The 23,909-nt window shown below is 41.2% G+C and overlaps 1 protein-coding gene across 3 annotated transcripts in view; it reads right to left on the reverse strand.

Annotated features, from left to right (window-relative positions):
• Positions 1–23,909, reverse strand: part of cap2 (cyclase associated actin cytoskeleton regulatory protein 2) — a 202,949-nt gene that overhangs the window by 28,896 nt on the left and 150,144 nt on the right. For all 3 annotated transcript variants that reach the window (XM_072283587.1, XM_072283588.1, XM_072283589.1), the window contains 3 exons: positions 23,626–23,769; positions 20,508–20,593; positions 15,453–15,558 (listed from right to left, as the gene is read on the reverse strand). In XM_072283587.1, coding sequence (XP_072139688.1) covers positions 15,453–15,558; positions 20,508–20,593; positions 23,626–23,769 — 336 coding nt within the window. The remainder of the gene's footprint in view (positions 1–15,452; positions 15,559–20,507; positions 20,594–23,625; positions 23,770–23,909) is intronic.

Consider the following 23,909-nt stretch of genomic DNA (forward strand, 5'->3'; position numbering starts at 1 on the left):
GTGCCTGGGGCCGAGAAACAATTGAAGGCCCTGATAGAAAGAATAGCTGGGGCTTATCAGGCGACTGTGTCCCGTCATCTGCAAAAGCTGTGGCTTTACAGGATTACCTCAGCTGTTTGTGTCTGTAACAGCTGTTCACCAGATTAATCTCAATGCTCACAGACGCTGTCAGTTAATTTGTTATTTGTAAGAATTTCAGGAGCCTCCCCCCCCCCCCCAAAGGGAAAGACTAGACCCAATGTGCTCCTCATCCAGTATATATTCTGGGATATGAGCAGCATTCAATACAAAAGCAAATTATTAATTAAGGGACTCCTTTGGAATTGCTCTCCCTAACAGGGTCAACAAAACACACAAGCAACAACTGATACAAGCAAGGAGGCCTTTTCCTCCTCAGGTTGCGTGAGCTAGAACTGGAGGTTGTAGGTTTAGGGTAACAAGTGAAATATTTAAGGGAAGCCTAAGGGGGATCTAAGCAAGTGTGGAACAAGCTGCCAGCAGAAGTGGTGGATGTGATGGAACATTTAGGAGAAGCTTAGACAGGTACATGGATGAGAGAGTTATGGAGGGATATGGTCGAATTGCAGAGAAATGGAAAGAAGGGACTAGGCAGAAAAACAGCTTGGCATGGACTAGATGGGCTGAAGGGCCTGTTTCTGTGTAGTGCTCCATGACTATGACACCACCTGACCCAACACATGCAATGAAGTTATTTTCAGCAGATATTTACATTTTCTTCTCTCCACAACCCTCCACCCCCGCCCTCCACACAACCTCTGTCCCACCCATGGTGGCATTGCGAAGGTCAAGACTGCATTTTCATCATTGCACAAGGTGCATACACTGAGGAAGCACTTCGGTCTTCCTTTTCCTTACCCCATCATAGTTATGACGTTAAAGGCAAGAGCATCACAAAGCTCTCAAGTGAATGAAGTTAGCGGTTGGGAGAGTCAAGCTAACTCCACAAGATGTAGATATAGCTGCAAAAATGTAAATGTCTTGAGTAAAGATATTTGGCTCCTTTTACAGTAGACAATATTTTGCAGTTACCCCTCTCCAAAAACACAAGAAAACAGGAGTAGGAGTTGGCCACCAGGTCCCTCAAGCCCACTCTGCCATTCAATATGATCAAGGCTGATCTACACATGCCTCTACTCCTCTTCTGTGCCTGTTCCTCATAGCCCTCAATTCACTACTCTTTCAAATATTTATCTCCACCACCTTTAGGGACGGAATTCTCCATCAATTCATTTCTCTGCGAGGAGAAATCTCAATGTGCACTAGATTTAAATGACCACCCCCTTCGTTTGCAGCTATGCACCCTTGTTTAAGAACCCCCCCCAACTAGCTAAAACATCTCAACCACTAACTTGCAAAACCCCCTTAAGATATTATATGTTTGAATATGATAAACCCTCATTCTTCTAAGCTCCAGGAAGCCAACACAACTCAGGATTCCCCTGTCACATACCCGGGGCCCACAGAAGTTCAAAACATAAAATGGTTTGCAAGTTCTGCAGATAGTTTGGTAGTATTAATGTTGGTGATACTATAACCTTCACAATGCATCCTAGCAGGGCGTAAAATTTAGCACAGGCTCCATTTATACTTACTTTTATTTCTGAGCACCAGAGACCGGCTCAAAGCAAGTACTTTCATAAATTAAGAAAGTGTTTGATGCAGCTGGGATACCACATATCAACCAGCTGAAGAGCACCATGTTATGACAATTCAGTGCACGGGGTTACCTATCAGACCAACCTTGTGTGTTTTTTTTTCTTCTGTGGAAGGGATCCAGCCATAGAATCCAAGTTATCATTTGATCTGAAAGACCACATAATTTGGTCAGAAATAGTGAGTGAGCAATGTTCTATGCTGAACTTCCAACATTACAATTTACATACTTGGCTGGTTCAAACACCTTCAGTTATATACATTGATTGCAGGACACATTTTGTTCCTGTTATTAGTAACACGAGGATATAACAACCATATGGAATATCAAATACAAAATAAGTTCTTGCATTGATATAGGGCTATTAATTTGGATGCACTTCACTATTTCAAAAATGAAACCAGTTTACAATATTTTTTATGTCAACTCTTGCCATACTGGATTACATATCAGTCAATGACGTATTATCGGCATCAGATATTTATGAACAAAATTCCCTCGCTGATGCTAGGGAAGTCGGGTTATGCTGTTCTGACAAGCATTTGCCATTGGGCACCCTTAGAATATCAATACTTTAATGGTCCAGCTTCCTGAACTGATGTCAGACCAGGACTGGGAGTCCTTCCCTTTCTTACACTCACCTTCGCTCCTTAGAGCAAACCCCAGCCCTAGGCATACTGACCAAGTACAGCTTCCCAACAGCAATCTCACCCCACATTCTCTATGGCCTTCAAAATCTGCCATGACACGATCTTTAGATTCTGTTCCCAATTGAAGCACTGAACTGATCTGCATCTTGTACCCTGACTAATGTCCTGATCCAACAATGAAACATAATTGAGGCAATGACTCTGTCTCCTGCCCTCCCTCACCCTCCACTCCCTCACTGTCACAGTCCCTGAGGTGGTCTGCTCCAGTGGCATGGTGCATTGGACAAGGGAAGTTCTGTGATGGGCACTTGGGAGCGGATATCTGGTTGTTACCTCCGGGCGAAAACATGCACTGTCCAATGAACAAGAATCTTTTGGCCCGTCTGCCTGGGGCAATGAATTTCATGTTGCTATGCTTTTAGCATATTAAACATCAAGGAAGTTTTTAATAAAATACCAACACAACACCAAATAAGAGAGTTGTGGATTATGTGACCAAAAGTAATGACAAAGAGGTGGAGTTCAAAGAGAATCTTAAAGGGAAAGGAAGACATTGCTACATCAAGAGGCTTGTACAACCTCAGTCAGTAAGTAATGCTTTACCTTTCTCACCATGACTGGTCTTTCATTGTTTCTGGGTTGTGGGTGATTTGAGTTAAATTCAACAGACCCTCTGCAACAGGATGGCAGTAGTGGTTCCACCGATGGTTATTGTTTTCATTGCAAAGCATCTCCCCAACACCAATCTCATCCATACTTCCTGCTGCCCTCTCAAATCTTCCCAGATAGGAGGCAGCTTTCTGAGTCCAGCATTTACTGGTCTGTTTATTAGGAACATTCCCCAGCAGTGATCCAATAACATGAGTGAACAGTTCCATTTAAAGCTCACCTATTCTACACAAGCCCAACTTATACCACTTAAAAGGAGAGATGTATCATGCTACAGGTATGGAGACCCCAGGATATCAGACTCGTCACTCTATTAAAACCTCTAATTAACTGTTTGCAATTTTTGACTCAGCCATATCCCTTCCTCATTCACAATCACTGAACTACCAGCCACTACCCTACCAAATGGGAACCTGCCTACCGAATCTTGCACAACTCTCCCACCATGCCCGCACACCAGCTCAATATATGACACTGGCATATCCCAGGCCCTGGGACCCCATCCAGTCCTGGAAACTGAACCTCACTCTACCAGATCATTGACCAAAGCCCAGACCCTACTTTTCAAATCCAGCCCCACAGCTCACATTCAAGCTCCCACCCTGAGTCCTGTCCTTTTGATCCTGGCACAACTACTCTTCTGCTCCGCTCTTCTCTCTGACCCCACAAGCATTTCCCCCAAGTAAGCAAGACTTGCCTGATTTTCTATAAACTGTGCGAGAACAAGGCCCATTCAGTACACCTTGGTCCTCATGCACTGCGGAACATCTCAGTAGCAGGCCTGAAGACAAGCCATTCGTCGATGGCTCCATATGCCGGCGCAGTTAGAGGTGGACCTATACAGGCACATGTGAGCCCTTGATACACTGAGCAACAGACACCTTCATATCTATCCATTTCTGTCGCCTGACTCCAGTTGGAGCCTAGTTGAGTCTATTCTGAGTTTTCCCAGCATTACGCAGGAGTGCCCCCTCTCTGAACCCACACAAAGTGAGATGACACAACCAGGGATTCTATCCCAATTATTTCAATTACAATTATTTCGCTCAGAAATAACTTTTAGAAATTGTACTGTTGCATTTTCACAAGTTATTATTTATATTTTAAAAATTATTTATGTTGACTTAAAGAGTTTCGAAAATATCTCTTAATGTTTCTGGAATCATCCAAGTGGCTTTTGTATACCAAGTTTTCATCTTGATTCCTGGTGCTTTTGGAAAATTATATTCTTTCAGACAAACAGGGGCCTAGCACTTTCACCCACACACACACTGAGCAGGTGTAGAGCGACGCTAGACATAGATCTTTTGTTAAGCCACTTCTTCAGTGAAAACAAAATAAAGTGAGTGCACACTCTGTCCCATTATGAGACCACCTGTTTTAATTGAGCACATCAGCCAGTGACATACAAGCCTTGCAAGTTAACAGCTGAACAGCAGCCGACTACTTTTTTTGGGACTATAAAAGGACTTTGGAGAGCAAACAAAGAATTGCTCAGTAGGAGTTATTTACCAGGAATATAAACTCTTCATCAGCATCTGTTGTATATTGTCAGGTCCCCAGGTGTTCATAACCACATTAACTTTATACAATTAGCAATATCCAGCATCTCAATGTGGGCTACTGGTTGGTTGTTTCTTTTACAGTGCACTGGACTATTTTACTAAAGTATCTTTGCACAGAATAGATTGTTCACTAAAATCCGTCAGGAAATTCACTGCATACGAATAACAGCTGAAAAGTATGAACAAACAATAGTAGAAAAGTAAGGAAACTGTATTTGTGTATCGCTGCTGTTTGTGTTCTGTTAATGCCTTCATTATCACAGGTTCCTTGCTCTCAATGTTCTTGTAATTTGATTATATGTTTTTCAAATGATGCCGATGGTAATATACGCTATGACAAGATGGAAAACTCTCCTACCGGAGGCAATGCAAAGATTGTGAAATGAGCAGTAAAATTTGTGAAATCCACAAAAGAGAAAGCGTGTCTGAAATGAAATGGCAGTTCAGCAATATTTAGTAAGGAGTATCACGTTTATATGATAGTTTTCATGTCCTCAGATCGGCCCAAGGTGCTCTGTCAGTAACAAATTGCCACTGAGGCACAGTCACTGCTTGCAAGTGCATCAGCCATTCTTCCTCAAAACCCCACAAGGAAATTAGAGACCAGTTAATTACCTCCCATGATACTGGATTGGGACAGTCATTGGTTGGATGGCCAGGAATTTTCCATCTCATTCTTTGAAGTGCTACTTCTATTGAGGAAAAAACAACCATATGCTCATCTCATCTGTTCTTCAGCATCTCCAGTGATGCTCCACTCTGAATTTTGCACCGAAACACAACCACAGGATGTGTCAACCAGGTACAGAAGTTCACATTTTGAAGTAAATTTATCAAAGTATTTGCATGCCACCATATACTAGCCTAGAGTCCACCCTACCTGCATACAAACTCAGCCTAAAGAGCAAGGCTCCAGAGATCAAGGCAACTAAGAGGTGGTCACGGAAGGCTGAGAAATGGTTACAGGATTGCCTCGAGTCAGTGGACTGGGCCACGTTCAGGGACTTAGCTGAGGACCTGAATGACTATAGCAGGGTCATTACAGTCTTTATTACAACAGCTGTGGATGAGTGCGTCCCCACGAAATCGTACACGCTTTTCCTCATCAGAAGTCCTGGATGAACAATGAAATCCAGAACCTGCTGAGAGCCAGATCAGAGGCATTCAAGTCTGGAGATCAAGAATGCTACAAGAGGTGCAGGTATGACCTCCAGAAAGCCATCTCTCGGGTGAAGTAGATTCCGGACTAGACTGGAATCAATGAAGGCTGCTCCACAGCTGTGGTAGGGTTTGAATGCCTTAACCACCTACAGAGTTAAATCTCACAACATAGGGGACAGCAGAGCTTCACTTTCAGATGAGGTCAAATGCCTTCTATGCTCGCTCTGATCACTAGAACAGGGAGGAACCACTGCACACCCCCATGTCTCCCGATGATCCTTTGGTCTCTGTACCTGAAGATGACGCGCAGGCTGCCTTTAAGAGAGTGAATCCAAGAAAAGCATCCAGCCTGGATGGAGTACCTGGCTGAGAACTGAAGACCTGTGCCCACCAAACGGCTGGTGTGCTCATGGATATCGTCAACCCCTCGCTCCAGCAGTGTGCGGTACCCACCTGCTTCAAGCAGGCTTCAATCGTACTAGTGCCCAAGAAGCTTGTGGTGACCTGCCTCAATGACTATTGCCCAGCGGCACTCACATCCACAGTAATGAAGTGCTTTGAGAGGCTGGTGTTGAAGCGTATCAGCTCCTGTCTGAATAGCGACTTGGATCCGCTCCAAGACTGTGTGGCTAAGCACAGCTCCAACACCATATACAAGTTTACTGATGACAGCACTGTTGTGGACAGTAAAGGAGGTGATGAATCAGCAAACAGGAGGGAGATTGAAAACTTGGCTGAGTGGTGTAATAACAACAACCTCTCACTCAATGTCAATAAGACCAAGGAACTTATTGTAGAGTTTAGGAGATGGGAACCAGAGGTCCACGAGGCAGTAATCATTGGAGATCAGAGGTGGACAGGATCAATAACTTTAAATTCCTGGGTGTCTCCATCTCAGAGGACCTGTCCTGGATCCATCATATAAATATTATAGTGAAGCAAGTGGCTCTACTTCCTCAGGAGTCTGAGGAGGTTCGGCATGTCATCGAAAACCTTGGCAAACTTCTATGGATGTGTGGTGGAAAGTGTGCTGACTGGCTGCATTATGGCCTGGTATGGGCACACCAATGCCACTACAAAAGGTAGTGGGTTCAGCCCAGTACATCACGGGTAAAACCCTCCCAGCCATCGAGCACATCTACATGAAACGTTGCCGTTGAAAAGTAACATTCATCAACAAAGATGCTCACCACCCAGGCCATGCCCTTTTCTCACTGCTGCCATCAGGTAGAAAGTACCGGTGCTTCAGGACTCAGACCACCAGATTCAACAGTTACTACCCCTCAACCATCAGACTCTTGAACAACAGGGGAAAGCTACACTCATTTAAGGACTCTGTTTATATTATTATTTCATGCTTGTTATTTATTGCTATTTATTTATATCTGCATTTGCAGTTTGTTTACAGTTTATAGTTCCTATAGTTCCTGATGCTTACAGTTACAGTTCTATAGATTTCCAGAAAAAGAATCTCAGGTTTGTATGTGGTGACATGTATGTACTCTGATAATAAATTTTACTTTGAACTTTGAACTACTCTACACTGGAGTTTACCATGTATCACTGATTGAAGAATGGGAATACAAGAAACAGATAAGCTGACAAAAGGTTATGTAAACTATTCTGTATTTTTCACTAAATTGTGATTAGCTTTTAAAATCACAACCTACTGAAAAGAAGTTGTGTTTAACTTTAAAAAGCTAGATTATTTTAAAAGCCAGTTATCTTGTTCCAAATCACAGAAAATTATTTAGAAATAAATAGAAAATGCCTAGAAATAAAGGCTTCCTTGCAGTTTAAAGAATCACAAATCTAAAGGTCAAACAAAAGTTTGACAATCTAAAACACTAATTTTGTTTCTCTCACAAAGTATTTTCTTTTTTAAAAAAATTCAACCTTCTTTGAGGTGTTAATTCATTGCTTTTCTTGGATGGAATCAGACCAAGCACAAAGTGCAGAAGATGCTGGTCATTTCCCGTTACTTGCACTTTTTATTGCGAATTCTGCATTTTGGGCTTTGGGAATCTTGATCTTAAAAGATTCCCCCCATATTATTTCTTCTGTTGTCAAGTCACTGTAAAGTTTGCACCAAAGGACAGGAAGGAAAGATGCATAGTTGCTCATTTTTCTATTTCTATTGTTAATGGGATTTAATGAGAATTACATCAACTGTTTGCTTTGCTAAGGCAGTTCAGGAAATTCCAAATGATAAGATTCTGCGCATCACCCCCAGGGGCGAATGAGTACAAAACCAGTTGATACTATTTGCTGCTCATTGAAAAGGTTTTCTTTAGTTTTAGGAATCATGCAAATCCAGTGAGAACAACGGAGCTCAGATCAGTTCAACATTCTCCTTCAAAATGTTTAAACACACACATACTACAACACAGGAAATTCTTCTAAAAGGTTCTTAAAAATTTCAATATCTCAAAAACTTTTTGTTCTGTATAGGACTAAACTTTACAGTTTTCACCTCTGTCCTGACTTCCACACTGGACACCCAAATTATGCACAAAGAAAATCACACTATTCAAAAACTTTATTACAATTCAAAGAACAAAGTATGTCATTTATTTGTGCTATTCCTATGGTTTTCAATCTGAAGTATTAAGTTCTTATTGTATGTTTAAAGTCTTAAACTGTGCACACAAAAAATATTCTAAACCAATCCAAGTAAACAAGCAAACTGAAAAAATTGGAACCTTAAATGAGAAATACTAAAAGATGATTCATTATAGCTAATGAAGCAAAACAATAAAGTGCCTTCTGAGGACAAATCTTTCGTGGAAATTGGAAAATAAGGAAGAATTACACCACAAAGAGGAAATAAGTAGATGATATATAAAAGATGATCCCAGGGAATTAAATGAGAACTATTTAATCAAAATAGCGACAGTCTGCATCATTGTTCTTTTACAGGTTCTGACTAACAAGCAATGCACTTCTAATGAAACGAGAGAGACCATTCAGCCCATGGTCCCTTTGTCTCCTCTCCCCTTACATTGCATGCACGTGTCTGTATATATCGCTCACTAGATATATGAAACACACACACGCATCAACTTCTGTTTGACTTTATTTGCTATTAACCTATGGTATAGGTCCTATACCACGAGATAACCTACGTCAGCCACTTAAACTACCAGGTTTTCTAGGAATGCCATGCTTCTAAATTCATTTTAGCTCATTTCTCTTCTGTTACATACATCAGATGTAGTGTGGTCACTGCTGACTGTGGCCTAAAAGTGCACCATAATGTCAGAGCGCAGAGCGTCAGGGAAGAGGTGGAACACTCAGGGGAAAGTGCTTTTTATGTAAAAGGCTCTTAATAATTATCCATCTCTAGAGTGGCTCGCTCTACATCAGGAACGTTGGAACAATATGGAGAAGGCAGCCCATAACTGCAAGGTCAGATGGGCTCTAAAGTCTGAATAGGTTGGGCTGGGCTCAGTGGTGGGCATGGATCATGGCCTGGGTGAGTGTCTGCAAACAGTTTCTCTGAATATCTAGGCTTCAAATGCATCTTAGGTTGGGCCTTATACAGACTAGGACAAGCTTCTGCAGCTTTTATTACTCAACCTCCAGTCAGCAAGTACCCCGTGTTCCCATCACTGGATGCCCCAGCCATTCATCCTAAGGTGCAAACTCCTTCGTACACCCAGATAAAATCATGAAGTTTTTTGACGCTGGAAAATCCTCATCTTTTACCTCCTGCAGAGAAGTGCCCTGAAAATGGTACCTTTGTCTCCTTGTATGAAACTGGTGAGCTGTGCACACCCGTTGGGCTTGACGGTTGGAAGTTTGTAAGATGGAGCTGCAGCATGGTTAGAAGCACCTCTGGTTCTGTGGGCTGAAGGGCCACTCTCGTGGAAGGAGAGATAAAATGCCCAAGACTGATAGTGAGAGGCTGACACAGGTCAGCCGTGGCTGATATCCACCATGCAACCAACAGAGTTTAAGGTTGATACTACGGATGAGACTAGAAAAAGGTAAGAACTGAAAGTACTCAAAATATATTGTATTAGTTGTTGAACATGCCCGTTTCCCCTTACACCTCGTCTTTGTGATTTTCTTGTTATCCCAGTTCTGTTGGTGACCTTGGTTGCAAAAGAAAATTTTTCATATTACTTCTTCTGTTGACAAGTTTGTATCAGAGATCTGGCCAGTTTCACGTAAGGAAGTAAAGGCAGGAATGTCCTGTTGGCAAACATTACAATAACCAAGCTATTTCTTTATGCAACCTCAGGTCCAACCACCAGATGCACTGACCTCAGGATCATTAATGGAAGCAATGAATATTGGGCCACTGGTCCAGAATCATTTGCTTTACCCAACTGCCCAAACCCAAAAATTATTCCTGTATGTGTTCAAAAAGTATGCCGAAAGGAAAATTTTAAATCAATATAATCTGAGCTAATCTACATTAGACCACAGGTTTATCATCCTGATGTATTCATTGCTTACTTTTGTAGCCTTTGAAGTGAATGAAATCCATCTTTGCAGTGCTTTAGAATGGGCTCTCTCATTCCATAGCAGATGATTCTGCTATCAAGATGATAGGGCTGCTTTATCATGGATGTCAGGAGCCAGTCTACAGACTTTGGTCTCCTTCGATTCATGCTACCAAACAACATTATCTACAGTAGACCAACAACATTAAACACTGGAGGAACTCAAGGTCAGGCAGCATCTATAAGGTCAGAGGATCTTAGTCCAAATAAAGAGTCTTAATCTGACATATCAGTTATCCATTTCCCTCCATAAATGCTGTCTGGCCCACTTGGTTCTTCAGCGATTTTGTGTTGCTCCAGATTCCAGCATCTACAGGATCATGTCTCTGTGTTACCTACAATAGAAACTTTTTGGTTAACCAAAGAGAGAGGACATGATGGCAATATAAACTTTAGTAGATGACTATGGACAACTCTTTTTGAGAAAGTGCACTCAAACAGCATACAGAATTTCACTGGAAATATATAAAGTATGATGTAAGGAAATAGTGTAAACTCCAAATGATGTTAATGGCAAAATTATAAGTTTAGCATTTGAATAAACCTGACATATTGAGGAAAGTAACTCACTGTGTTTTCCTGAGGTACATTATTGAATTTTCTATTCAAGGTCCATACCTGCGTAATTACACACACTGTGTAATTCCTTTCCTACAGCTAACTGTTCTGCTCCAGACTAGGAGGCTTTATGCATTGAATTTAAACAGGCAAAGGGAGTTTGAATCACCCCAAGATGTTTCTCAGTTAAATGGAAATGTGGACACAGCTGCTCACAACTTAAGGTATGTACATGCAACCTCTTCTTTCAGAAAAAAGACTCAGACGTTTGAAACAAAACATTAAAATTGGTTTCCAACTGTATACTGTATAAACGAGGCTTGACAAAATGATCCCAGCTAGTTTAAAGGAGGTTGTCAAGCTGGATATTCTCTCTTACAATTTCTGTCCCCTCCCATTTTCCACAAAGAGGGATAAATGCTAATTCAGACCAGAACAGATGCTGGTGTGAGCTAAAGCCATCCCCATGTAAACTAGCACTGCCCCATAGCTCTTTAATAACCTCAACATCACACCAAAGCTAATGATGTATGTTTGAAAAATCATTGTGGCTCTGTAAGAGACACAGCAAGGACAACAATATACCTGGAACTTTACTAGTCTAAAAACAGTACCCATTTATTCATAGAAAAATATTGCCCTTTGAAACCATGCTATTTAAAGGGCCAACTGTCTACTGCATTCTTTATTTCACTTAGATTTATGACTTTCTATGGCCTCAACTACAGCCTTACCTGTGTCTTAACTGCTTCATCTGTGGGAACCAGGTTCACAGTCTTCTCAAGATTCCTAACTCAGGCTACTGCTGTGATCTCTGCCACACCTCGCAGTCTGCTGCTCACTGCTGCAGGAGGGACATCCCCTTAAGTTCATTACCTAGGGAGAGGAGACTTCATCCACTTTGCCTTCAGCCCGCAGGGAAACTGCCATAAGAACTCAAGTGCAACTGGGTACCTTGGAGTAAGCTTCCCTCGTGTACCTACATAGATCTCCCTGTCAAGTTCCTGCCAAAAGCACCTGGATGAAACCATGAACATTTTCTGCTCTTTCCTTGCACGGTACCGCTCTTCAGTAGCTTGACCAAATCCCTCAAGAGCGGACATTGACATAAATGTGATAGAATTGAAGAGTCCAAGATCCAAGTACACAGCCTTCGAATAAAGGGCCATCCTATAACACAGAGATGAGGTAAATCTGTAGAATTCATTGACAAGAGGGCTGTCGAAACCAAGTGGGTTTAAGGCAGAGATTGATAGATTCTTGATTGCTAAAGAGGTTAAGGGTAGGTACAGAAAGTGGGAGAATGGGCTTGAGAGAAAGAAAACTCAGTCATGATTGAGTGGCAGAGCAGACTCAATGGGCTGAATAGCCTAATTCTGCTTCTACATTTTATGGTCTTAACCCCTGAGCAATTTGACACTCAGTCCCAACACCGTAGCATCCACTCATTCAGTAGCACCATCACCCTATTGCTGGATGAGAGCAGCTTGCATTATGTTACACCCATTTAAGAGTTCCCTGCAAAGATCACCTGTATTAGGCTACAGTATGACAACTGGGAGAATACACACTAAACCATTAGGGAACAGCAGGTTGAAACCAACAGCGTTCTTTTCATGTGTTATACAGGGAAGCCCTACAAAGCTGTTCTGTGAACCTCCCAAATGAAGTCCACGCCCTTTATGTGCCATTTTTAACAAGTAGGATTAGAGTGACCCAGAATGACAAAAGTAAACAATCACTGCCAACTCCTTGGTGAAAACAAGTTCTGGTTTTGCACTACTGTTGGGGTCTTTTGGTAAAGTTTTCTGGTGGAACATCATAAGACCATAAAATATAGGAGAAAAATTAACCTACTTGGCTTATCAAATCTGCTTTGCGTTCAATCGTGGTGGATATTTTTTCCCCAACCCTATTCTCCCACCTTGTCCCTGAAATTCCTAACCCCTTACCGATCAACAATCTATCAGTCTGCCTTCAATACACCCAACGATGCCCTCCCCAGTCCTGAGTGATAACAAGTTCCAGTGATTCATCACCCTCAGACTGAAAAAATTCCTCCTCATCCCACTTTTAAAGGGACATTACTTTATTGAAAGGCTGAGTCCTCAAAATCAGTGCTTGGGCAAACAAAAAACTCTTATCAAAACATCAACTGTTTAATTTCATGGTAGATGCAACAACACCCAGACATGTACACAATATTGTTCCACTTGGCATTAACCTCATATTTTAGAAACAGTGTTGTTTTTAATGGAACTGTACAGAGGATTTTGAAGTCACTGTGCGACCCAAGATCCTTGCAATCAGCTTTGTTTAACTGGCATGCGGAGAATCACAGGATGTGCTGGGGTAGGGCCACAGATGTAAGCTTTTAAAAATCTGCCCCAGAAAACCAAATATACTATATTTTTGTACATGACCATGTTGCTTTCCCGGAGCAATCAAGGGCAAATGATCCAAATAATGACTGATCTCACAGTGAGTAGACAATTTCTCATAAGCAGCTCACTGTCCAGTAAACAACTTCATCTTTGAAAATGATTAAGGCAACTTCTGCCACCAAGCCTGGAGTGTCAGCAACTTATGACAGTGTACATTCTCCTTGCTCTTCTGCGAAACTTTAATAAGCACATTCTAACTTACTCTTGTGAGGAATCGGTGCCTGTGTATCCAAGTGCCAAGGTTCAGTGATCATTACAAATCCCATGCAGCAGCAGCCAACTTTTCAACCCTTAGTGCTGTCATTGCCCTCCATACTATTTTACAACCCGTTTTGAAAAGTGACATTCTAGAAAGTAGGATGGAATGGAGAAAAAGAAAAATCTAGGTTTTGCCACTCAATGCACATTTTCATAACTAGAAGTGAAACTGATCTCTTAAAGTGATTCTAAGACAAAAACGTACATCTTCGCAACATCTGTAAAATGCCCATCTGCTTCTAAAACTCCATTTACTGTACGAGCATGGTTTTGATCTGCCATTTAAAGAAATATTAAACTCCTCTAAGAAGCCCCACACTCCCCAGAGAGTTACCTTTTAATGAAATTGAGTTATGTTTCAAGCAGACTGCTCATTATTCCAGGGGTTTTGAATATTTGTGTATATTGGTGTTCTGTATTGCAATTCACCTAATTCCATGGCTTCCACATAAAGGACTGCTTTACTTTGTAAGGCTCCATTAAAGAACGATCTGTCGTCTCTGCATGGGTTCGATCCCCCTTCATGCATGTGACCATGAAATCAAGCTGACAGTCCAACCTTGCACTGAGCAGTCTAGAACTTCTATCGCCCAAAGCAATGCTTCCAATTATTAAGTGAAAAATGCAATCTATAGAGTATTCCCTCTTGCCTATAACATGCATTTGTACTGAGGCTGCTGGGCACTGGCGGAGGTGTCAATCAATTGAAAGTGGAATACTGATGTCAGTCTTGAAAAGTTACACAATCCACACCCACCTTGAAAACTGTGCGGGCCTCAGACAACAGAACAGGCTTTTAGTAAAGACACCGTCATACCTGGCCCCACGTCCTTGAGTTGCTTGAACAAATGAACTGACATAAATCTGAATGTCCCCAAGAGGTGGCATAGTGGTTAGCACAATGCTTTACAGTACATGTGAGCCAGGTCAATTCCCGCCACTGTCCTGAAAGGAGTTTGTATGTTCTCCCCGTGACCGCCTGGCTCTCCTTCCAGTGCTCCAGTTTTCTCCCACAGTCCAAAGAGTTACTGATCTGTACCTCAACTGGGCATTGTAAACAGTCCTGTGATTAGGCCAGGGTTAAGTTGAGCGTTGCTGGGCCACACAGCTCAAAAGTCCCACACCGTGCTGTATCTCAATAAATAAATAAAATCGATCTTGCAGACCAGAATAATTCATGTGCTCACCTCCTACCGTGCATTGGCTCACTGGCTGTCAGAGGTTCACAGACTCTGGTCCCAGCACTGGGAGATGTACTCACAAAGATTTTAAGAGCTGTTACCAATGACAGGAAATCAAGCAACAGCAAAATGTAGGCTCTACACGTCTCTGCTGTCAGAGGCTCTTGAGCAATAAACTACAGTGGGCTTAAAATTGAAGTTCTTACTGCACGAGTCACTTACCTTATGTAGATGTGAAAGTACTCCCCTGCTGCCCTTCAATGAATTGACTACATTCTCCGTGTAGCACGAGAAGGACATTCTATCCTGGGCCTTTCGGATGAGATTACAGCAAAGATGCTGTGTTCTCTGGCAACATCATTTCTAAGATCAACAAAGATCCTGCTGATGTCTTGGCTAGCACCAATTACCAAGTTAACACCAGTAAGGTAAATTGTCTGTTCATCATCATGTTACTGCTCATGGAAATTACTGTATGCACAATTGGCTGCTGTGGTTCCCACAAACAGTGTCTACACTTCAAAAGCACTTTACTGGTTGTTGAGAAGTTAGTGATATCACGAAAGGCATCATAAAAACAGAAGGCATGTCTTTTTAGTCACATTGTTACACATGAGTCAGGGATTTGGAATTCCTTTTCATGCATTATGAGAGAAGTAGAGTCCTTGGAAATCGATTTAGGATGCTGCTTGAAATGGAACAGCCATGCTAAGATGGAGGAGTGTAAGGAATATAGAATTGGGACACCAATGAAGGCATAGATCAATTAAGGGTACTTACAGCCTTATTCCATGAGAGCCCAGTGGGGTGGTACTCCTTGATGTAGGCCTGAAGTTCTGTCCAGATACTGAGGAAGGATTTGACCCATTCTACATGTTTCTTGTCACTGTAGTTGAAGAAAATTTAATAGAACAATGGAGATTAATTCATTGAGAATTCAGCCAAGGTTATTTAACTTGAAGATGGACTTTAAACGACAGTAAACTTCCCATTTCATACCAAGCAAAATATCAAAACAATATCAGACACTGAGCATAGTTTTCAAATCGCTGGTAACAGTATGTGCCTTAAAAAGTACAGTTTTAAACTAAGTGGACATGAGGGAAAACTTACGACCACTTTTAAAAACAACCTTGGCCTTTAAATGATAATGTCCAAATATAATGCTAACACTTCTAGAAATGAAGGGAAAAATTTAGAAGCTAAAGTTGGCAAGTGGAAGAATCAGCAAATTAAGCTATATATATTGCGTATTCATGCATGCATGTGCAGAAGACTTTGTCGACAAGGCAACAAGGTTATATAGCATATCCCTTGTTGAGATAACCCTAATAATGGCAGAATTAGTGAGGGAAGAGAAAATGGGGAAAGACAATGATGAGCCAAAAAATGCTGGAAACTGTTTACTGGCTAATTACCAAATCTTGAGATTAGAGAGAGGTTGTACTAGATCATACATACTACTGCAGATATAGTTGCAAAATGACTCTTTGCTCTAGGTCTATTTAAAACCAAGGACAGCAGCTATTCCTAGATAACCAACTAAAAAAAATTCCATGGGAGAATCATTTAGGCATCCAAGCCAACAAGAAACCTTCATTCCTGCAAATGATAGACTATCATTTATTAATGTCCACAGAAAAAATTCTGAAGAGTTATGGGAGGATTCACGTGTTTGATGCCTGGGAATCCCGCTCATAGAAAGGAGGCTAAGCCCAAGGCCAAGTGCTGGGTTTATTATCTATTACCAGTCATTGGGAATCAAAGATTCAGACATTGCTGTTGGAGAATAATTGGCTATTACTTTCAATTCTTAGAGGAAGATGTTTACGTTTCTTTGATCACTATTGGAGAAAGTAATCAGAATATTTCCAGAATGAGGCCAACTATTTCTGCTGTCATTACTTAAAGGATTAATTTTTAATTTAGAAGCCTAGTGTAGAATGCACTGCACTATACCATTAGCCACAACCTCCCTCCTTCAACTACTGGGACGTGGGAGCGATTTGCTCATCACACTGCTGCCATGCTGCCAGGGGAACCTTCCCCCACTCACCCCCCCCCCCCCCAGAATAACAGGTGGGTGTAGTGTATATTTCATGATTTTGTAGTTTTGGATGAGATGAAATGGTTTTCTCATTTTAAAAGCAACAAGGAACTCAACTGTCTGCACTTGAGAAGTATCAACCTGCCTATAAATATTATTCCTGCACTGGTTGGGGTGCAAGGGATGATTCTGGCTACACTAAGGCATGTAGAACCATCCAAAAACACTGTACAATCAGTGCCCAAGCAAAAAGCCTGACAAATTTTGAGTTTATTGTCACATGCAAAAGTACACCTATGCACAGATGCAGTGAGATATTTACTTGCAGCTGCATCATCAACGTATGGCATTAAAGGAACTAGATTCAGAACACAAGAATATAAGAAACACGAGCAGGGTAGGCTATCTGGCCCATCGAGCCTGCCCTGCCATTGACCATAGCTGAACTGGCTTTGGACTCAGCTCCACTTCCCTGCCTATTCCCTTTAACCCGCAAAAGCCCTGTTATGCAAAAAGCTATCTGACTGTGCATTCAATATATTTGAGGCCAGGCAGAGAATTCCACGGATTCACTACCCACTGGGAAAAGTAAATTCTCAACTCCTAAATCTATTTCCCTGAATCTTGAGGATACATTCCCTATATCTAGTCTCACTTACGAGTGGAAAGAATTTTCCTGCCTCCATCTTATCTATAAAATCCTTTCTCATTATCCTCAATTCCAGTGCGCATAGTCCCAGGCAACTACAATTAATTCTCTCTTTAAAGTACAGCATAAATTTAACAAATTATATAAGAACTGTGCAAGAAATAAACAAGCTCATTGCAGTGCAGCATATATCTTTCAGTTCCGGATGTGTGACAATGCACAGGGTGAGTAATGAAGGGGTCTGTTAGCCTGGGACATGAAGACACCCTTCCACTCTGACCAGCCCTGAAATAATATCAATGGTAGTAAAACATGTTGATATTGTGTCAAATCAGATTGTTTTCATTTCTGTAGCTAAAAAAAAGACAAACAAAAGAGAATCATTTCATCTCACTCAGGAAAACCATGAAACCATACATGCCACATAAAATGGAGGAGGGGAAATATCTGCTTTGGTAATGAACTACATTGCTCAGTTCAGTATTAAACTGTGTGGTGCATTTAGTGTTCGGAGAAGCCTTTGATCTCCACAGGCTGTAAACAAAGCCGCGCGCGCGCGCACACACACACACACACACACACACACACACACACACACACACACACAATTAAATGCCAATGTAGAAAATGGCTAAGGAATTTTTTTTTTAATTCCTTCCAATTACTGGAATAGGAAATTGAGACATTTTCTGCTGGCTCCCTGAAACTGGTCACCAACTGCACCTGTTGTACAGGCTGTCGGTGAATGACTAATGCTCTAAAGGGACTTGTTCAGAAGGGTTCAGACAGCCGAGTTCTTAAGCACGTGTCAGATGGTGGACAGCCCAGAACGATACACAGCATTTCCTTTGTCTTAAGTACAAATGAAAAATGTAATCCACACCCTCGGCTGCATGCATAAAAAATTCACAACAAAAGAGCACTTGTATCAAGATCTTGGGCCTAAAATGATTGAGATTTGTCTACAAGCAGAATTAGGATTCACTTGGCTAACTTAGCAGTTTTGGAATCTGACTCTCAATTACATTACATTTTCAGAAATTGTAAGAAGAGTTTTTGCTTACTAGATGCTATAAGTATGAGAGAAACAAGAAAGCAATCTCATTTAATTATTCTACCAGGATATGAAAACATCTAAAAACATTTCTTGTTTTAAAAGAAACAACTTGCACACCTAACATTTAATACCTCTCCCTAACTGCCCTTGAGAAAGTGCTGCAGTCCCAGATGGGATGCAGCTTTGCAGTTCTTAGTATTAGTCAGGTTAAGTTCTCATTCAGTGGTGCCCATCCAAGACACCAGTGGGAGGGAATTCAACTCTCTAAGTTAAGGCTCAAAACCTAACACGCTCACAGGCTGATTTTACTAAGTCACCTGGACATGGAGTGCCTTTGTCATCTCTGGATTCAGTGCCTAGGTCAATGTTAGGTGATGTCTGATACTATCCTTACAATCGCAGTTGACAGATATAATTAGCATGGTGAACAAATTTAGTAGGTGGGGAAAAAAAAGTAACCACAATTATGGGAGTCTGGAGTCTGGGACACAATCAGTGGACAAAGTGGGGCTTCTCCCCTAAAAAAAATATCATTCAGTTGTAACAATCCACTTCTTTCAAAGCCAGCCAAACTTATGGATTTCTTCCCCATTTCCAATTTAGTAAACTTAACTTACTAACTGGCAACATAATCACAAGACTGCCATTTAATTAAAATACTGGAAACACTGCCAGTTACGCAATGCCAATGGAAGTAAAATAAAGTCAGTATCTAAGAGAAGGATGTGGCAATGAAAACATTGATGCTGTCTGAACTGCTGAACAGTTCCAACATTTTTTTCTTTAGTTTTTGACTCACAAACTTATTCTGCTTTCATTTCTATGTTTGTCTTTAACCTGCTCAGTTGAAAATGAAGGGGAATCAACATCTCATAAGGCAGGGGTCCCCAACCTTTTTTGCACCGCAGACCGGTTTAATATTGACAATATTCTTGCGGACCGGCCAACTGTGAGGGGAGGGGGGGTGTTCAAGTAGGGTTAAACTCACCTCTACATGTCTTTTACAGTTAGGGTTGCCCAATTTCTCACTCCCAATTAAGGAACAAAAGTAGTAGTCAAATCCTGGGACACTTGTGTTTACCCTGAGAAAGACTACCATGACCATGAACCCTTGCGCTGGCACCTGTGTGTGAATGCATGACATGCACATGCGTGTACCTGCCGATTTTTTTTTCCACAAATTGGTTTTGGCTTAATCTTTCCGACTATACTGTACATACATTATTTCTACTTTATATAGGCTGTGTATTTAGCATATTATTCCTGCTTTTACTATATGTTAGTGTTATTTTAGGTTTTATGTGTCATTTGGCATGATTTGGTAGGTTATTTTTGGTAGAGAATGCTTAAAAATTTTTCCCATATAAATAAATGGTAGTTGCTTCTTTGCTTTATGACATTTCGGCACGAAAGGTTTCATAGGAACGCTCTATGTTAGCGGGGGAAATACGGGAGAAGGGCGGTCCCGTATGGGCCAAACCAATTTAACCCAATATACGGGATGTCCCAGCAAATACGGGACAGTTGTCAACCCTATCATCAAGTTCAACAGTGCGTGACAGGGATTGAGGAAAAGGTGCAGCTGACGTATCGCTTCCTTGCGGCCCGGTAGCACATGCTTTGCGGCCTGGTACCGGTCCACGGCCCGGGGACTGCTGTCATAAGGAACCTGTGCCTCAACACAAGTTCTAACCAGTCTTGCAACTTCAGTTACTTATTGACCAGTGAATCTGAGGCTGAAGGTTAAGATTCCTCATCCATGACATACAGGAAGGAGGTAGTTACCTGAAACTGGGTTTTCTTACAGACTTGCGAGTTGGGTGCAGGTGGAACTTGAGGTGACTGGCCAAGATCAGAGGGAAGCACTAACGTATTGATCTCTAAATGTTATCTTTCAGGCTCTTGTAACAGACACAGTACTGATGGGAACTAATCACTCAATACTGAATTGCACTCAACTTATTTTCAAAACATTTCGCTGTATTGGAATTCGTTCCTAATTTTAAGCCTTGCAGAACATGCAAACAGCAGATTTAAACAGAGTGCACCATTTGGACAGAAGGGTGAAGAAAGAAAACTTACATGTCCTTAAACTCCTTCAATACTCTGTTAGTATAGAAGGTGGCAGCATCATTCATCTCCTTAACAAAAGGACCTGGCTTAGGGGTCTAAGCCCACGATGAAACAGCAAAGAAGAGGGATGCAGAGAAAAGAGGAAGTTAGAAAAGGAAAACACATTAGATTCACCTATTTATCAATACCACCCAGTTAAACAGCAAGTAAAGCAGATGCCACAAATCCCTGGTAGTTTGTTCAAGAACATTAGATGGCCATTTGACCGATCAAGCAAAAACCAAAAGACTAACCAATCAAACTCTAAACCCAGAGTAAGATCCCTTAGCAATATACCACTAAAAAATATGAGATCAGATTAAAAACTTACTCCAAATTGTTAGGACTCCACAAGTCTATCAGAACAAATAAAAATATTGGAGTATTCAATAGGTACATTCAATGTCAGAGAATTGTATACAATAGATATCCTGAAGTTTTTTTTTTACATCCTAGAATTCCTGAAATTACATTACTAATTGCTAACAGTTACATCACTTGGTTCCCAAGTCTCTGTGGTATGACAAAAACTAGCTTCAAAAATGGCTAATCTTATGGAGACGGTAAAAAAAAATATACAGCAGCAGCCTGGAGCAAGGCTGGAAGCTGAGAGTTACACAGGGACATGCAAGGCTGTACAGGTTACAGAAAGTCACACAGGCCTAACTGAAAAACAAAAGCAAGAAAAGAATGTTGGCTCATTAGCTTCAGGGGAAAATGTACAACCTGGTTGTGAGTAAGAGCTTATCTACAGGTTGGTATGGTTGAAAATTGTACAGGGGATGAACAATGGATATTATACTACTACTGCCAGAAACATTTGTTTGGCAAATGAAAACACTGCCTAATAGTGTGGAATTCAATTTCCCAGTGGGTGCTCAAACACCCAGAAATGGTCACAATATTACTGCACTCTGGGTTAATTTTTTTTTAAACTTTAAAACATAAAAAAAAATTAAATATAAAACATTAAAAAAAAAGACCTTAGCCACCAAGGCCATGCTCTCTTCTTGCTGCTGCCATCAGGAAGGTGGTACAGGAGCCTCGGGCCTCTCTCCACCAGGTTCGGGAACAGTTATTACCCCTCAGCCATCAGGCTCTTGAAACAGTGAGGATAACGGCTCAATTTCACTCACCTCGTCACTGAACTGTTCCCACAGTCTATGGACTCACTTTCAAGGATTCGTTATCTCATGTTCTCAATATATATTGCTTATTTATTTAATATTATTTTTTACTTTACTTTGTATTTGCAGTATGTTTTCTTTTGCACATTGGTTGCTCATCTGTTCTGTTGGGTGATGTCTTTCATTGATTCTATTACGCTTCTTGGATTTACTGAGTATGCCCGCAAGGAAATGAATCTCAGGGTTGTACACGGTGCCGTACATGTACCTTGAACCATTTTTTGGAATAGTGCAAAGGAGTTTTATATGGTAATCCCTGTCATGTTTTCACCATTCCCTCCCAATTTTCCCCTCTCTGAAGTGGAATGCTCTGTCCTCAGCAAAGGCCTCATCATTTTAACATGTTGGTTCTTAGCCTCCTGCCTTAACACAATGAGGCCACTCTCAGGGTGGAGGAGCAACATCTCATATTCTGTCTCGGTAGCCTCTAACCTGAAGGCAAGAACATAGATTTCTCTTCCCAGTATTTTGTTTTCTTTTCCACTCCCCTTCCCCATTCTATTTCCCACTCTGGCCTCTTGCCTCTTCTCTACACCTGCCGATTACCTTCCCTGATGGCCCCACTTCCTCTCTTTCACCCATGGTCCACTCTCCTCTCCTATCAGATTCCTTCTTCTCCAGCCCTTTACCTGGCTTCACCTATCACCTTCTCACTTGTCCTCCTTCCCGTCTCTCCCCACCTTTTTATTCAGGTGTCTTCCCCCTTGCTATCTATACCGATAGTGTCTTGGCCCTAAACATCAACTGTCTATTAATTTCCACAGATGCTCCTCCAGCATTTTGTGTGTGTTGTACGATAACCTAACTGCACATCCAGTTTCTGAAACTACATATTTGCCATTAAGCTTAAAAACTTGTCAACAACAATACATTAATTTGACTGTTTGCTTGAATGTCTAAAAATTGCAGAACTTTGTCCTAACATTTGTGTCCCATAAACTCAGTTTTCTGCTTCTGGACCCGCTAACTCCATAAATGAAATTTTTGTTTGAAAATTAGGAGTACAGAGAACATTACAATATTAGTAAGTGTGCTTTTGTGTCTTTGTTTGGTGTACAACAGCAATAGTGTATACACATACTTCAATCCAACTTGTCCTTGCCGATCAAGATGTCCACTAAACTAGCCCCATTTGCCCACATTTGGCCCATATCCCTCTTCATAAATCTATTCAAAGTTGTTTGCCAGTGTTTCTCAGGCCATGAATCCCATTAATTTTCAAGCTGCTTATGCTGACTGTGGCTCAGCTTTATCTGTCAACCAGCCAGGTTGTAAAAACAGGCTACAATAAACCTCTAACCTCACAATGCTCAGGCAGATCCTGCCAACATTCAAGAATCTAAAGCGAAGATAAATCTAAACACACTTTGCTTTGCAGTACGGATTATTAAACTGAAAATTGCCCACACTGAGCAAACTTAAACTTGACTCTGAAGCTAGCTCAACAGGTAATGTCAGTTAAATTTAATAAACGATTCGTAACAGAGGCAGGCGATTCAAGCAAATATTCAGATTTGCCACCATTGAATGGCACAGCTGTCAAAAGAGGTGAATAGCCAGTTCTATTTCCTATACATGCAGGATTATAAACTATAGTCATCACAAACAACTCTCATGTATTTTTTGGCAATCTAATCTCTATACTCCGGATGGTCAGAAAAACTTTAGCTTTCTTACTTTAAGTTTAAAAACTAACCCAGTTTCAATTGCATATTCTGGTAAATTTGCTGCAAATTATAAAAAAAGCATTGAAAGCTTCTGTACAGTCTCTCTGTGTGCAGTTTAATCAAGAAGCAAGTGGAGCTTGAGATTGCTACTGTTCGTCAGGGAGGAACTGGAAGCCATTGAATAGCACCATCTGACAGTACAGTATTCATTCAATAGTAAATCTGTCCACTTACCACTGCAACCCAGCCCAGTGCTGCGATGCTTTCACTAACAGCTGACAGGTGGTTGAACAGCTTGCTACCACGGTTCTTCTCCCGAAAGTCCTGAATTTCCTGCATTTTATCAGACATGGGCTTGAGGAGCACATTCATCTCATTCTAGGGAAGAGAATGAGACAAAATGTTCAGAGAAAAAATAAATCATTAGACACAATGGACCGAACACAACCGCTCTTACAAATCCTTGACTGCTCCTCTTCAATAGTCTACTGTACAATCAATTGTTAATCCTATGAAAG

The sequence above is a fragment of the Mobula birostris genome, chromosome 19 (assembly GCF_030028105.1).
Source record: "Mobula birostris isolate sMobBir1 chromosome 19, sMobBir1.hap1, whole genome shotgun sequence".
NCBI lineage: Eukaryota > Metazoa > Chordata > Chondrichthyes > Myliobatiformes > Myliobatidae > Mobula > Mobula birostris.